General features: G+C 38.3%; 1 protein-coding gene and 1 pseudogene across 1 annotated transcript; one reads left to right on the top strand and one right to left on the bottom strand.

Moving 5' to 3' along the window:
* The first annotated feature begins 408 nt into the window (after nucleotides 1–408).
* Nucleotides 409–4,259, top strand: LOC119190676 (annotated as a pseudogene).
* A 108-nt stretch (nucleotides 4,260–4,367) lies between these two features.
* Nucleotides 4,368–15,625, bottom strand: LOC115453751 (charged multivesicular body protein 7). The gene is made up of 11 exons (XM_037443256.1): nucleotides 15,232–15,625; nucleotides 12,984–13,203; nucleotides 12,599–12,773; nucleotides 11,460–11,626; nucleotides 11,090–11,226; nucleotides 10,687–10,774; nucleotides 10,028–10,178; nucleotides 8,693–8,872; nucleotides 8,199–8,363; nucleotides 7,465–7,627; nucleotides 4,368–6,423 (listed from the first exon to the last, which is right to left on the bottom strand). The coding sequence occupies exons 1-11, from the start codon at nucleotides 15,501–15,503 to the stop codon at nucleotides 6,279–6,281; spliced, it is 1,863 nt and encodes a 620-aa protein (XP_037299153.1). The 5' UTR covers nucleotides 15,504–15,625; the 3' UTR covers nucleotides 4,368–6,278.
* Nucleotides 15,626–16,194: the final 569 nt, after the last annotated feature.

Below are 16,194 nucleotides of genomic sequence, written 5' to 3'. Positions count from 1 at the left end.
TTGTTCTAACTAGAAAAAATGGGTTTACTTATAAACTTTGATTAAACTAACTTGTTTCGAAGACGTCAATGTGTTAAATTAACACATAATTGGATCCAAACTTGGTACCAACAATATTTGTGTTAAATACTATCACAGACTAGGTCCTACGATGCGGTATCGAGACAAACGTAAAAATAACAAATTTATAAAAATAATTCTTGTGTGCTTCAAAATAGGTTATATTTTACAAACAGAGGCTATATTAGTAAAATAAGTTTTAGAATAAATTTCAATCCCCATTTTTTTATAAATTTTAACTCGAATACATTTTCTTTGATTTTAATAAACTATATAAATTCCCCTAAATTGTCATTGTAAATATCAAAATTGAATTCATAATTTTAAAATACCCTATTAAATCATTGATATGTCAATATTTCAAGCTATTACAGAGTGCGCGAGAGCTCCGAGAAATTTAATGAAAAATTCATATAATCATTTAATACAGTCATTTTGTTATCAATGTAATAAATGACCCAAACTACATCATATCGACAAAATGACTGCATTAAATCATTACAATGACATGCCATAGGATTTCTCGGAGCTCGCGGGCGGACTGAAGTCTTTTTTTTTAGTCTCTAGCATCAATACTAGTGCTATTAAGAGAATTATCGTAAAATGCATGACATTGAATTATTTATTACAATATATCAAGCTAATCAGGGCCGGCCCGCCCTTATAGGCAAACTAGGCAACTGCCTAGGGCGCTCGTATTTGGGGGGCGGCATAGCAATGCGAGCGGCATCACCACTGAGCACGCGGATCGATCAAAAATGGTTCAATCAATCGTACGTACGCGCGACAGACGTGCGGCGCGACGCGCATCGCAACTCGCGGAGCGCGCCGCCGCCGTCCCGTTCCCCGCCGCACCCCACGCATGCCATCGCCGCCAGGCGCCAGTCGCCGCCGCGCCGCCCGCGCACTCTTAACTATCTCATGTGTTCTCCGTCAACTCTATGCGCTAAGTGAATTCCTCGGACTCTCATTGTGAATAATAATAATTGCAATCACCTACAGGCTACAAGTAAGTAATTCGTGAAGGTATTATTTTATTTAGAATAATAATTAAGTTTTTATTAATATAATTTATGTCTAATGTCCATACAGTAGGCATGCATTTTTCGAGTGTAATGACATCTGAAAGATGTATTCGCTTAGCGAGTATTATGAAATCTTTAGATCCATCTTGAGTGGAGAGAGTTTAAATTGAACCTACTTAGATGGGTTACACACGTTATCACACGTACCACTTCCAAAAAGTGCAGTGCTTAAATGAAACGGACGGTGTAGTCGGGGTGGGTTTTTTAATTAAATGCGCTTTTGTATCACGGTAAAATTTTTTATTTTTCGCTTAACACAAGTAACATAACTGTAGGTACTTCAAAACTCTCCATTACTCTTACGTCAATCTCTCAGCCAATCACAGATTGGTTATGGCCGGCGCATTTCGGATACGCGCTACGGTGAATAACGCGTAGGCGGGACACCTCGGCCTTTGCGCTCATGGCGCCTAGATGTATCCGGTATAACGGATAATTGTTGAAACTGATATTACACAAATGTCTTTTTTTTCTGTTCCAGTCATTTCTTGAGACATGGCAGATGACAAAAAAAAAATGTCTGGAGCACAATTTCGTAAGAGAAAATTAGAGAAACAATTATCGTTAGCAAAGCAAGCAGACTCGTTCAAGAAGTATCTTCGTCCAAATCTTCAAGAACCGCAACCATCAGGCAGCAATACAAATGATGATATGAAAGAAGACATAACCAATCCCACCACAGGAAGCTGTACTACAGAAGGTCCCGCTTTATTTTCAGCAAAAGAAAATACTCCACAACAGCGTGAAATAACCAAACAACCACAACCATGCAAAAGTACAAATGATGATATGGGAGAAGACACTAATAATCCTCCCACAGAAAGTTGTCTCATTTTAAACTTCAGTGACCCTGCAACATGGGATGTCTCTACTGATCATCTGCGGCAAATCCTCGTCAAACACGGGCCAGATCAAGTGAAAAATATCGAGTTCCCATTAGATAACCAGCGAAGAAAGTTTTCTACAGTGTATTATAAGAGAAAACTAGTCAATGGTGAACGTGTGCCTCGTTCATGGCTGCAATATTCAGCTTCAAAGGATTCTGTGTTCTGTTTCTGTTGTAAGCTATTTTCTACAGATGAAAAATCCGCTCTATGCAACAAAGGTGCGAATGACTGGAAGAATATTTCATATATATTATCAAATCACGAGAAAAGTAGTAGCCATTTAGCAAACTACCAACAGTGGAAAGAGTTAGAGCTTCGGTTGAGGACTAATAAAACAATCGATGAGGAAAATTTACGTTTGATAAGGGACGAGGAAAAATACTGGCAACAGGTTCTCGAAAGGTTGATTGCTTTAGTGAGAGTTCTAGGAAGCCAAAACTTACCTTTTCGTGGAACGCATGATGAACTATTTACTCCTGGCAATGGAATTTTTTTGAAAATGGTTGAATATCTAGCTTTATTTGATCCTATAATGAATGAACATCTTAGAAAAGCGAGTAACAAAGATATTCATGTTCATTACCTCGGAAAAAATATCCAAAATGAACTGATCAGTGTTTTGGCTAAAGCTGTCCAGGAGAAAATACTGGCGTATATTAACTCAGCTAAATATTATTCAATAATTCTAGATTGTACACCTGACGTTAGTCATGTTGAACAAATGACCATCATCGTTCGAATTGTCAAATTGATTACTGATGAACGTAAATGTGAAATCAAAGAATATTTTTAGGATTTGTCCCTCTTGCAGACACCACCGGTGCTGGCTTAACTGAAAAAATTCTTGATCAGTTAAATGAGATGTCTCTCTCATTAGAAAATTTACGTGGGCAAGGGTATGACAACGGAAGTAACATGAAAGGTAAGCACAGTGGTGTTCAAAAAAGGATTTTAGATATAAATCCACGTGCTTTTTTTGTACCCTGCAGTTCACACACGCTAAATCTTGTTGTGAATGATGCTGCAAAATGTTGTCTGGCAGCGACATCCTTTTTCAACTTGGTCGAAAAAATATATGTATATTTCTCTGCCTCAACCCATCGTTGGGAAGTCCTATTGCGTCATGTGCCTAGTTTGACACTGGAAACCATTGAGCGATACAAGATGGGAAAGTAGGATTGATGCATTGCGTCCATTACGTTACCAATTAGCTGATGTGCATGATGCACTTGTGGACATTTATGAAGATCATACTCTGATTGGTGCATCTGGAAATCAAACTCGAATTGAGGCTCAGTCTATTGCTAAAAAATTGCGGATTTTAAGTTTGTTGCTTCACTTGTCGTGTGGTATAATATTTTGTTCGAAATTAATTTGACTAGCAAAGTTCTTCAATCCCAGGAATCTAACCTCAATACCGTTACAAATGCTCTTCTAAAAACGAAAACATTTCTTGAAAGCTGCAGAAGTGATTTGGGATTAGAAAAAATGCTAGTAGAAGCTAAAGAAATATCAGAAGAAATGAATATTGAAGCATCATTCGCATCAGAAACGAAGCCAGTGCGCCTAAGAAAAAAGAAAAGACAGTTAAGCTATGAAGCGGAAGATGAGCCAATATGTGATGCGAAAGACCAGTTCAAAATAAATTTTTATTTTGCTGTGCTAGATACCGCAGTAAATTCAGTTGATGAGAGATTTAATCAGCTAAAAATATTAGTCATGTGTTTGGATTTCTCTACAACGTTCATGAGATGCAAAATAAAACTTCCAAAGTTGTTCTGGAACACTGCATAAAGTTGGAAGAATCTCTTAGTGATGGAAACTCTAAGGATGTTGATGCAACTGAGTTATGCAGTCAATTACAAGCTATTGCAAGAAGAGTACCAAATAACACTGCGCCACAAGACGTTTTAAATTATATTTGTGCAAATGGGCTTCTAGATAGCGTACCTAATTTAGTAACAGCAATAAGGGTATTGCTCACACTTCCCGTGTCTGTGGCCAGTGGAGAGCGCAGTTTTTCTAAACTTAAACTGATTAAAACATATCTACGGTCCACAATGACTCAAGAAAGGCTTGTGGGGTTATCGACTCTATCTATAGAGCAAGAAATTGCTGAAACAATTGATTTAAAAGAAATGGTTTCTACATTTGCAAGAATGAAGGCAAGAAAAATTCATTTTTCATAAATTAATGTCTACAGCCTAGCAACAGAATCGTGTCATAAGACTATGCTCTAATTATTTGATTAAAAAAATACACTTATAATCTGCTTTGCTTTAATTACCTGAACCCATGCCAGGACCTAGTAAAAATGTTTTTTGATCTTTGAATATGCTATTTCCGGGTTATTCAAAAGTACAGAATTCGCAGTTTTGTTTCTGCGGAGTTTTGTTTTGTCACTCTTTAATCGGTGTACCTAGTATTTTTTTTGTTGTGTTTTTTATGGGCGTCGTTCCAATGTTTTGCCTAGGGCGCCAAGTTTCGTTGAGCCGGCGCTGAAGCTAATCAAACCAAATTTTAGGCGGATTCAATGCCCTGGTGTAAGTACTAGGTGGCTAGTACCCCAATTTTACTAAAATTTATTTTTTATGCAATAAATTTTTATATCTTCGTAAAAACGTCAGTCAGTAGAATTCAAACGAAACACGTTAACAGAAAATCGTAATTTTTATTGTTTTTTTTTTCATTTTCAATCAGCGATCCGCAATCTTAAACCTCGATCTGAGCATAAACCAATCAGAATAAGTCATTTATTCGTTTAAAAAAAGACCTTTGTTCTGATTGGTCGAAAAGCAGAATGGGAACGGTTATTCAAAATGGCGGTTAGATGACGTCATATTTTAAATTTGTAGCGATACCCATCGTCCGACATCGTCAAACATACATCACCTTATATATACACCCTGTTATATCTATGTACAAAGGAGGAACAGTTTGTGCATTTATGTATTGGGGTGGAGCAAGATGGTGCCAGTGGTCATGATCTCCAATTTGAATATTTTTTTATGTCAAACTTTAACTTTAAAAAAAATGCCAGTTCAGTAATCGTGCTATCTATGATTATTAAAACAGTTTGTAGTGGATCGTAATGCTAATATCAGCCCTGTATTATTATGCTGTCCCACTGCTGGGCACGGGCATCAATTACTACCGAGAGGGGTTAGACTTTTAGTCCACCACGCTAGGATTTCTCAGGCTGAAATTTCTCAGGTATGTGGGATTCCTCATGATGTTTTCCTTCTCCATTAAAGCAAGCGATAATTCACAAAGAATACACACATAATTTGTAGAAAATTTAAATGTGTGTGCTTTGGGATTTGAACCTGAGGACATTGATCTCGGCAGTCCGTTCCACACCCAACTAGGCCATCGCCGCTTTTTCGTAATGCAAACCGACATCTAAAGGTACACTAGATTTTAATCAGCCGCATCCAAGTTACTTTTTTCATCTGGCAAGCTTTAAACCATTATATCTCCATTGCTAGCTTCCTTTAGGATTTATAAGATAGATTTTGTTAATTTTTCTGGCACAAAACTGGTGACTTTACTATAGCCAAAACTTCATTCAAACATAGAGGTATGTTTGACATTTATTTAAAAACCACAAGGCCGCCAAAAATACTCCAAATTCACCCCCAAATATTCTCAGGGGACTATATTTAAACCCGCATCTATTAAGCCCCTAATGTAGTCAGGGGCCATGCCATTCGGCCCCTAAAACTAGCCCCTACTGTCAACCACCACGAGTACCGAAACGAGTCGACAACAATATATACTTACAGCTATAATTTGTTCGCGTTTTCAATAATAAACAGATTTTGATACAGTTTTCATTGATGGCGAGAGACAAAAAATACGAAGACTTAAAAAAAATCCTCTCTTTTTAAAGACGGTTAAGACTCGTCGCAGTAGGCTCACTCGTGTCGACTAAGCTTAAAGTTATTCAATTATAAATCATCACTTACTTTAACTAAAGAGTAAGTGATACTGTTAGTTAAATACTACTTAATTTGTCGCCATTTTTAATAACCGATCACAATCGCTTTTTTCGATCTATCTCCAACATTGACCAATCAAAACGGAGTATTTTTGACGCTTACAAATGAGTTTTGATTGGTTCGTTCTCGGATTGAAGATTGAGATTGGGATCGATTATTAAAAAAAGCTGTTAGATAGGGGCTAGTTCTTAAAGAGCAATACTTAACACCGACTTAAAATGAAATGTACACGAGTGAAGCTAATATTATAAATTGAAACCTCTGAGGTTCTTGAGCCTCCTCTCGATGTCCTCCACCTTCGAGGCCTCGTTGGGCCACTGTGTGGGCTTGCGTCGTTCACCACCCGGCGCCATTTGGAAGCTGCTGCCCGACTTGCCCGGACTCTCCGAACTGCGAAAACATGGCTATGTCATACGGGGTCAAATTGACGTTGAGTTAATAAATGTGTAGTGGTGTAAAGTTTGACGCCACTGTAGAGGAACAGATGGTTGCGTTCCTCTATGGAAGGGAAAGATTTCCAGTCAAACAGATGTCGCTTGTGACCGGCCGCATTCCCTCCGACGGTTCCTATTCGGAGGTGGTATATGTGTTGCGCGTCGCGCAAATTCTGCTATCGAAAGCCAGTGTTGTCTCTCGCCATCTAGTGTGATTACAGTGCGTTCATCACAATTATGTGAATACCACATAGGTGTTCTCGTAGTTCCATTAATGTTGACGAGATGGCGGTATGTATAGAAATTGTACCTCCATAAATGAAACGGTATTCTTGTCTTCTTGAAACATTATTATCTATATATTTTAGGTGTCACCAACAGTCCCCTCCGCAGGGGATGTCTGTGGGATGACGAAACAGCCTCCCATGTTATCCTGGCATGCGAAGGAGTAGCTGCACAGCGGGCTGAAATCCTCGGTACACCAGGATCACTCCAAAAGGCCAGAAACCAGGAAGATCCAGCGCTTCTGGAGGGAGTTGGGCTGGCTAGAGCCATAGCCGGTATATCACGTACGACCCGCGAAATCCGGAAAAAGGAGCCCCTTAACATAGAACATAATATCAGCCCTGTATTATATACTATCCCACTGTTGGGCACGAGCCTCCTCTACTACTAAGAGGGATTAGGCCTTAGTCCACCACGCTGGCCTAGTACGGATTGGTAGACTTCATACACCTTCGAAATTCCTATAGAGAACTTCATTTTCAAACTCAGGTATGCAGGTTTCCTCACGATGATTTCCTTCACCGTTAAAGCAAGCGATAATTCACAAAGAATACACACATAATAGAAAAATCAGAGGTATGTGCCATTGGGTTTTGAACCTGCGGACGTTCGTCTCGGCAGTCCGTTCCACAACCAACTAGACTATTGCCGTTGAATAACAACAACATAGGACATAGATCTATACAAAACACAATCTGCGGGTAGTTAGTACCTGAAGTATTCGGTGCTGGTGGCGAGGTCGTCCAGGTTGCTGTTGCGGTCCCTGGTGGAGGTGTTGAACAGCCACACGCCGGGACCCTCGCGGTGGTCGCGCACCTGGAACTCCGCGTTGTAGTGCCGCGGCGGCGTCGTGAAGTCCACGTTCAGGGGTTGCCCTGTGTAAGAACGTATTACATTAATAGATGTAATCCCGTTAAAAAGGGCCTAGACTAGGGCAGGCAATCCGATAATTGATAATCGATAATTATCGGTTTTTATCGGCAAATAAATATAATAATAATTTTTTTTTATCGATTATCGGAATATTCCGATAATTGCATGCCCTAGACTAGACTGCTGTTGCTCAACTTTTTTTAGGCCATGCCTCACCTTAACCTTTAAAAATTGATTTGTTCTCTTAAGAAATATTAATGATAAGTTTTCGGCCTTTAAAATTTAATATGACGAAATTTTAAAGGCAGAAATATCCATGATTATTAATTATTTTTACGTTTTTCTTTCAACTGCGAGAACTAATCACTAACTAGACGTGAATTTAAATTCTTTACTTGCCAATACTTGTTTAGTTACCCAGATTAAAGGTGAAACAAAATGTATGAAAATGGACCTTGAGGTATCGCCTTAATGTATGATTTTTGGCACAATATCAGCAAAGGTGAAGACGAGTATATGGTTTCATTTAGTAACGCATTGTCCTAATGACCCGGTATACAGTGGAGTAGGTACCGGGATGCAGGCGGTCGTCCTGGCGCAGCTCGGCGTAGTCGTTGTTGTTGCGCCAGCGCGGCGCGGCGCTGCGCAGGCACTGGTCGCTGGGCGGGTACCATGACATGGACGGGCGCGGCGACGAGCGCGGCTCCTCTGGCTCCTCGCACACTTTGCGGTTGTCCACTGTAATAATAAATAATTGTTAACCGCCGCTATCCTAGCCGATGACATCGGGCGTTTCCGGAGGTATTCGTCTGTACAGGCGGCCGGCAACAGAGAAACTATGTCACGCGACGACTGATCTATTATTCTCTCTGGTTGTACGTAGTCAAAAATGTTCAAATCGTGTATTTTGTAATTATTGCGAATATAATGTTTAATACTGTAAAACTTTTAAAGGTTTTGTCACGTTAAGTTTACCATGATTCCTTCACTGATCCAGGCTTGTATCATGAGCAATCATTACCAGTTTGCATAAATATACAAAATGACCCTGTATTGACATAGATTACCTTCAGGAGTCCAACCTTCGGCCACTTCCACAGCCTTCTTCTTCTCTTTCTTCTCTGTCTTCTCTTCTTTAGGGCTCGAATCCTCAATGTCCAGCTCGTTGAGTTCCGCCAGCATCCTCTCTTCTCCATCGAAGACGAAATCTTCTGAGACCTTGGGTTTGACCGGTGTTGGCTGTTTACCTGTGAAGACAATAGGGTACCGGACTCATTTTTGTTCTTAACAATTATCAAATATTTACATAATATAAATTATAACACCAAAGAAATTATTAAAATCCAGTGAAAAATCAACAAGTTATAAGCATTTGAATTTCGGTGGAAGGGGTAATTAACAAGAAACAGAAAGGAGACAAAATATCCAAATGTGACGTCATCGGGAATTACGACGCGTTCGAAAGAAAGAGATGAAGCGATATCCCCACATCGCGCCCACTTCTGCACATTACAATATTTTAAATATGAATTACTTGCTCAATTTTTAACCAATTTTTATGCTGTTTTCACAGAAGTGCTTCTTTTTGGTATTATTAACCATTACATATAGAATAATGTACAAAATCAAGCATAGGCCGGTGCCCTATTTGTTTTGTTTTTAATTATTTAAAAGATATCTTGTATCTTTGATTATATGCCACCTGTATTGATGCACTTGTATTATATGCTAGTGATGTAATGAATATAATTTTTTGAACATTCGCGAATGCGAATGCAAATATCTGCTATCGACATTCGCGAATGCAAATATTCAGTTTTTGTTCGAATTTGGTGCGAATAGTCTATGGCTTGCTGGCAGTCTCTTTCGTACAAGGTGCTTTCCATTTGTATTTTATTGCGAGAATTGCCGAGTTGATTCGTATCAGTTCGTTAATCGTTTATTTTGTTCATGCAGGCCTTTTTCTATTTTTTGTTTGTTTACATTGTATTATATATATTTTTTGTCTTATAAATTCTAATGAAAAAGAAATTTAAGCTTCATTGCCCATAATAAAGTAAATAAATAAATAATACCAAATCATAAAGTGAAGGCTAATAATGTGACTACGAGGTTAAGTTACTATTTCTTGTATTAAAGAACATAACAAAATAATGAATTTTGATTTTATAAAAATACCTTCAAATTCATATCATTAAAAAACTTTAATGATATTCATATTCGCAAAACATACGCGAAAATTTTGCGAATGTGAATATTTATTACATCACTATTATATGCTTCTTTACTGCTAGGCACGGTCCTAAGCTACAACTGAACTAGTTAGACTTTATCATTGGGGTCATTTTGTTCTTCATTAATAGCACCATTCAAACTATCGCTACAATCTCATGTATACATACCGTCCCTCCTCTGTTCCTTGCCGGGCGTCACTCCTGCGGGCACACTGGGTCCCGCCAGCAACTCCTTCAACTCCTGCTCGAGCTCCGCCTGGTCGAACTCCTCCACGGTGACGTTGAGAGCTTTTTCCACATCGTTGTATGTGTCCATCACCTGGTGAACAATAGTCATGTATTTTTGAGCGAATGATGACGTCATTAGTCTGATTGTACGCGTGACGGTTGCTCATAGTCGCTGAAACTTGCAGCACGGGAAAATGGCAATGCATTTGAAAAGTATGTACTGATGAAATAAAATACTGAGCAACAATACATGTCTTAGATGGTGGTAGACCCCTCATACGTGAGTCTACGCCTAAGTAGGCACCACTGCAATGTCCATTTCGACTGCCAAGCAACATAGTGTAGTTACTGTTGCGTTCCAGTTTGAAGGACATTGTAGCCAGTGTAACTAACGGATAAAATAAAACTTACATCAGATGTATCAGGATGGAGAGCCTAGTGCAATACCAAAATACTTATTATTCACGGTGTTCTATGGTGTTTCTACTGTTTATGGGTGTCATCGCTTACCATCAGGCGAACGGCAAGCTCGTCTCGTCATTCAAAGCAAAAAAAAAAAACATAATTTATATGTTATTACTTACTATAAAGTCTCTTACCTCTTTCAAGTCATCCATGGTGTCATGCACGGCGTCCTCTTCCAATCCTGACTCCTTCATGCTGCGCTTCATCGCCTCCGAACTCGTCCTAGGAACAAAGTGTTATTTAGTTGAAACTGTTAATGTTAGAAATTGCTGGGTGTGAGACTAAAATTCAACATTTTAAGTCTAGGGTGCCAAATACAGTGCCATTCAATATTCTGTAATTAGAGACTTAGCTGATGATTTGTATTCAGGCATTGCCAACAGTTTAGCGATACGAAACAGGATATAACTTTAGAAACATCAGAAGTGCAAGCCCTTCGGTTTTAAACTTAGTCATTCGTCTCGGCAGTACGTCCCACTCTAACGTGCTTCACGCTAACGCCTTTTTTTTCTTCAAATATGCAAAGTGCAAACTGACTTGTAAGTGTCGACGATGGCCGCGTTGACGTGCACGTCTCGGAGCTGTTGCTGCAGGTGCCGCACGTTGTCGAGCGCCGCGTTGCAGCGCTCCAGCCGCTGAGCGATCTTGTGCTTGCGCCGCAAGTGGTTCTTGGCCTGGAAGAAGCAAAGTATTCTTAACTGAACAGTACAACATAGCATCCGCTAAAGTCTGTATAGTTTTGGACGGGTTTGTGAACGGAAACATCTAACAGAAGCATATGGGACATGATGTAATGTGCATTTAATTTCTTCACTATATTCAATGACTTATGCAGAAAAACTAAGAAACATTTTAGTATATAACTGAAAGACAAGGCACAATAAGAAATAAATGTTGCTAAACTCACGGCGAGTTTGTTGCCCAACTGCATGGCAGCCCTGGCTTCAGCGTCCGCTGCCGCCACCTCCCGCGCGAGCCGGATCGAGTCCCCCTCCAGCCTGCGCTCGGCGCTGATCAGCTTCACCAGGGCCTCGTCACCCTCGGTCACGGCCGCAGCTTTCTTATCCGGATCGGCTAGTGGAAAAAAATGGCAATACTGTTATGAAGTGTCAGTGTGATAATTATGAAGCATATACGCCAGCTTTTTATAGGTAATTTGACAAATATTTTACTGGGAAGTGAAACTGGAATTGAGAATTACAGGATACAGGCATATCAGTTAAATATACTGCCTGCCTGATAACAAACAATAATAATAATAATAATAATAATAATTTAATCAACGAAGATGCGACCCCACCACTTTTGAGAAGGGTGTTGCAAGATATCCCAGGCTATTTTGACGTATCGTAAGTGGAACTTTGATCGGCTATGTAATAAATAAAGTATTTTATTTTATTTATTTTATGGGGACTTATAATAGATGAGTGGATTAAATGATCGGAAATATAAATGTTTTTTTAGTTCAACCAGTCTAACATAGGTTCTTGACCGGGCAGACCCTACTTTTGCCAAAGTGGTGAGGGCTAAAAAAATATCATTCAACAAAACAATAGTAAGAGTCAACCCCTTCCCTTCCTTTGACACTGGCAAAAACGACACATGGCAAATGTTTCAAAGGTTTCATTTTACGCATATTGCTCACCCCCTAAAAATTGCCGCACGGATTAGGCCGCCCCAAATACGCAACGTCATTGTTTGCAATATACCATACATAGTCTCAGTTGTTATCATTACATCAAGCAATTACACATAAAAAAGTAGGAAGAAGATATTTATTCATAATTTTGATACCAATGGTTACATTACTAAAAAAATAATATTGCCAAGTCCAATTTAAATTAAATTTATTATGACAACATCTTAACTACTACATGCAGTTTGTGCCAAATACAAATTGTGCAATATAACGCAATGTCAAAATGTGAATGTTTAACTTTAAACAAAGGGACGCATTGTTAATCATGAATCAGCAATTAAAGAATCTAATAACTGTTTAATAATGCATTCTATGCTATTATTTGTAAAGTTTAAAATCCCACTCACCCAACTTCACAACGTCTCCCTTCTTGACAGCAGTGCCTTGTGACACAAGCCAGCCCAGGAGCAGTTCAAACGACTCCCTGCTCTGTTTGTAGTCACAGTGGCGCATCAGCTCCTCCACCGTGCCTATCCGCTCCTCGCCAGGCGGGTAATTCTCCAGCAATTCTGTCGCTTGCTCCTGATAAACAATGTATTGTTGAGTCAGATTATTTATTCTTTACACAAAATAAGAGGCGATGTAACTAAAGATTTCTAAAAATGATATTAATTGAATATAATATCTAGACCATAACATTCTTATATTTCCATTGGTTTATCACCACGGGAAGTTGATGGAATATACAAAAAATACAATATAAATGTGATACATCCTCTAAAACATCCTCACCTTAATGACAGATTCAACAACAAATCTCTGTGTGGAGTCAATGCTTGCTTTCGGCAGGCCATCGTTGTCCAGCGTTTGTCTCGCGGGCAGCAGCGACACCATCGCCGTCAGGGCGAACGCGGCCGGCTTAAACGCCCACCTGGCACCCCACTTCACCCATCCCTCAGGCCCATTGTGCAGGATCTGCTGGTATTTGGATATCGGCGAGATTTCCCCGTTACTGGAACAGATAAACTTTTTTTGAGTACCATTCTGAGATAATAGGCGCACCAGAGTAGTTGGAGTAGTGTTTATTTTAATGGCATAGATTTGCCATTAGGCAGACATGAAATTGTCCCAAATGGGATGATTGCATATGCTATACATAAATGGCAAATATTAGTTGTCTTTGGTCATAATACATTACCTCTTTTACACAACACATTCACACAATGAAATGTAAAATAATGTGCACATAATATTGATGGTCCCCAAGAATAAAATCTCAACTACACAATGCTCTAGTTGCAGTATGAAGGTTTTAAGCTAAGTGATTGGCTTATTGATAGTGACCTTAATGAACTATTAAGTTTTTTTCTTTCTATGTTGTTTATATTTACTCTCCAGTTATTAACATAACTCTTGAATCACAGATGATATGCAAAAAACAATCAAATACTACTTAAACATTGTGTCAACAAATCAAATTAAAATTTAAATCATTGACACAAAAATATATTTTAAAAATCCTTTTATAAAAATAAAAGCAAAATTAATTAACTGTTATTTTCACACACCATCACGCATGTTATCCCCGAAGGGGTATGCAGAGGTGCAACCAGGGCACCCACTTTTCGCCAAGTGTGTTCCGTCCCATGATGTGATAGGGGGCGAGCCTATCGCCATATCGGGCACAAATCCAGACTCCGGGCTGATACTGAGCAGAAAAACTCAATTATCACTTTGCCCGACCCGGGATTCGAACCCAGGACCTCAGAGCGCTGCCGTACCGCGCATGCAGTACAACTACGCCACCGAGGCAGTCTGTTATTTTCAGTTACCATTTTATTATATCTACAGACCAAGGTTGGTAATTTTTTTTTAACTGATTTCAAAAACAGAAGCAGGTTATCCATTCCACTGTATTTTTTATTTGAAAGCTGTCAAAATTAAACATTATTCATTAAAATTGCTAGTTCAGCTAGAAAAATAAATACATGAAAAAATTTATGAAAACAATGTTTAAGTTTTATTAGGCACCAACTCCAAAATTGGTAACTAGTATTTAGGTAATGTTAATTATATTTTGGTTTTTAGTGATTTTTGAAGACAATATATTTTTTTGTATTAACCCGTCATGACTTGTCAAAATTTTATTTTCAAATATGTACAGGTAGCTGAATGTTTGCCGGCAACATTAACAGCTACGCGTGTGACGGAAAAATAACCTTATTATGTAGTATATAAGGTTATAATCCCGTGACACACGCAAATGTCATGTAGCTGTCTTGGCTCGCCGGCGAGCCACGAGAGACCAAGAGTTAATAGTCGATCCATGCTTTATTGGTGGGCCAATGGACATTCCTATTTTATTTACTTCAAAGACATACAATAATACGAAAATTGTTATTAATATAAAAAAAAAAAATTTGGTGGCTATGTTATTCATTCCCTATGAGACACCTCATGCTTATGCAATTTTGCAGGAATTATTTAATTTTGCTTGCATGGACCTTAAAAAATCCTTAGGCCATACCCATAGTCTATACCATAGCCTGGCACTGAACACCCTTATCATAGACTGTACTTATTAGTAGAAATGAATAGTCGATAATATTTATATTATAATATGTCCTTTAAAAGCTACAATCAATAAATGTTTTTCTTTGGCAACATTTTTTGTTACAAGATAAATTTTTGCCATTATAACATCTTTATAATTTGCTTATTATCTTTGCACTACATGTACTATCATTGTCTTTAATACACATAAAATATTTTTGTGCATGAACAAAGTATAACTACAAGATATGGTTAAATTATTTGTGAAATGTATTTCTATTAATTTTTTTCCGATATATACACAAACGAAAATTATTAATGACCGTCGTGTGATCAGACGAAACAGGTAATAATGCATTAAATGTTATAAACAAGATACTGATTTAGTTATGTGCGTATAATTCCATACAAACATATTGCACAATATAGCTACTACCGTACATCCAATGCGTGTTTAAAGATTTGCGCTGTATAGGCATAAACTTACCGAAACATTTCTTCGACGACGATGTCCATGCAGGCAGGCGTGCGCCCCTTACGCTGGAACGCCACTTTAGCGTCCGCTGAAGACACAATAGGCTCCCGCCTGAACTTGCACCACTGACGCAGCATGTCCGACCAGAATTTCATCTTCATATCCCATGATTCCGGATTCGCAGTTTTCAATCGAAAAGGTGCAAAAAGTGCATTCATTCTCACGTCATCTGACCAACATTGAGGCAGTCTGTCCACCGGCAAACCGCACTCCGGCAAGCCCATTATGAGTTAGGAAATCAATTTTGAATGTTTATTTTGATATTGAACACGGAAGTCAATTGAAAAATCGTAACTGCTTCACGCACAATGGCGTGAGAAAATTTTTGACTTTGACGTTTAATTTTTTGACGGATCAAAATCCTTTGTCAATGATTTATGGTCAGAATATATCAACATGCTGTGTTTGTCTATGATGCTATTACATTTATTTATTCCTGAGATTTATTCTTTCAACAAAAAATCAACATAAAATCAAAGTTGCCAACTCTAAAGTTTTCATTACAGATTTACAGTATTTTAAAAATCTTTACAGTTTTTGTTCAATCCTCTAACTACAGTTTTATATGATGCTAGCATCGTCTACTTCATAGCTACGTTTTCCATACAGTAAATGAGGATCAGCAGAACCTACCACTAACGGACTGCACGACGCAATGGTCACCTACAAATTACTATAAAAAAAAATATAAAACAATGTATAACTTTTATGAAAAGGATGGGAAATCAAGAATATTTTTACATTGAAAACTACATTGCAACAATTCATAATCAATGTATTGTTTTTATTATTGTTCTTGCATGTATTTCATTGAATCAAGTTTTAACTGATAATTTAAATCTTTGTCTACAATTTTACAGATTTTACACTTTTGCCCCAGAATGGGTTTAAAAATACTACAGCAAACTATTCTAA

This window comes from Manduca sexta, chromosome 26, assembly GCF_014839805.1.
Source record: "Manduca sexta isolate Smith_Timp_Sample1 chromosome 26, JHU_Msex_v1.0, whole genome shotgun sequence".
Taxonomy (NCBI): Eukaryota; Metazoa; Arthropoda; class Insecta; order Lepidoptera; family Sphingidae; genus Manduca; species Manduca sexta.
The sequence above is the reverse complement of the archived record's forward strand: the minus strand, read 5'-3'. Positions and strand labels throughout refer to the sequence as shown.

What these genes read in the sequence shown, in the direction of transcription:
- LOC115453751 (XM_037443256.1), bottom strand. Translation starts at nt 15,503, where the DNA reads ATGGGCTTGCCGGAGTGCGGTTTGCCGGTGGACAGACTGCCTCAATGT. An exon ending in GCCATCGTCGACACTTACAA is followed by an intron (nt 10,775 to 11,089) that starts GTCAGTTTGCAC and finishes CTTTGTTCCTAG; the next exon opens with GACGAGTTCGGAGGCGATGA. An exon ending in ACCAGCACCGAATACTTCAG is followed by an intron (nt 6,424 to 7,464) that starts GTACTAACTACC and finishes ATGTTTTCGCAG; the next exon opens with TTCGGAGAGTCCGGGCAAGT.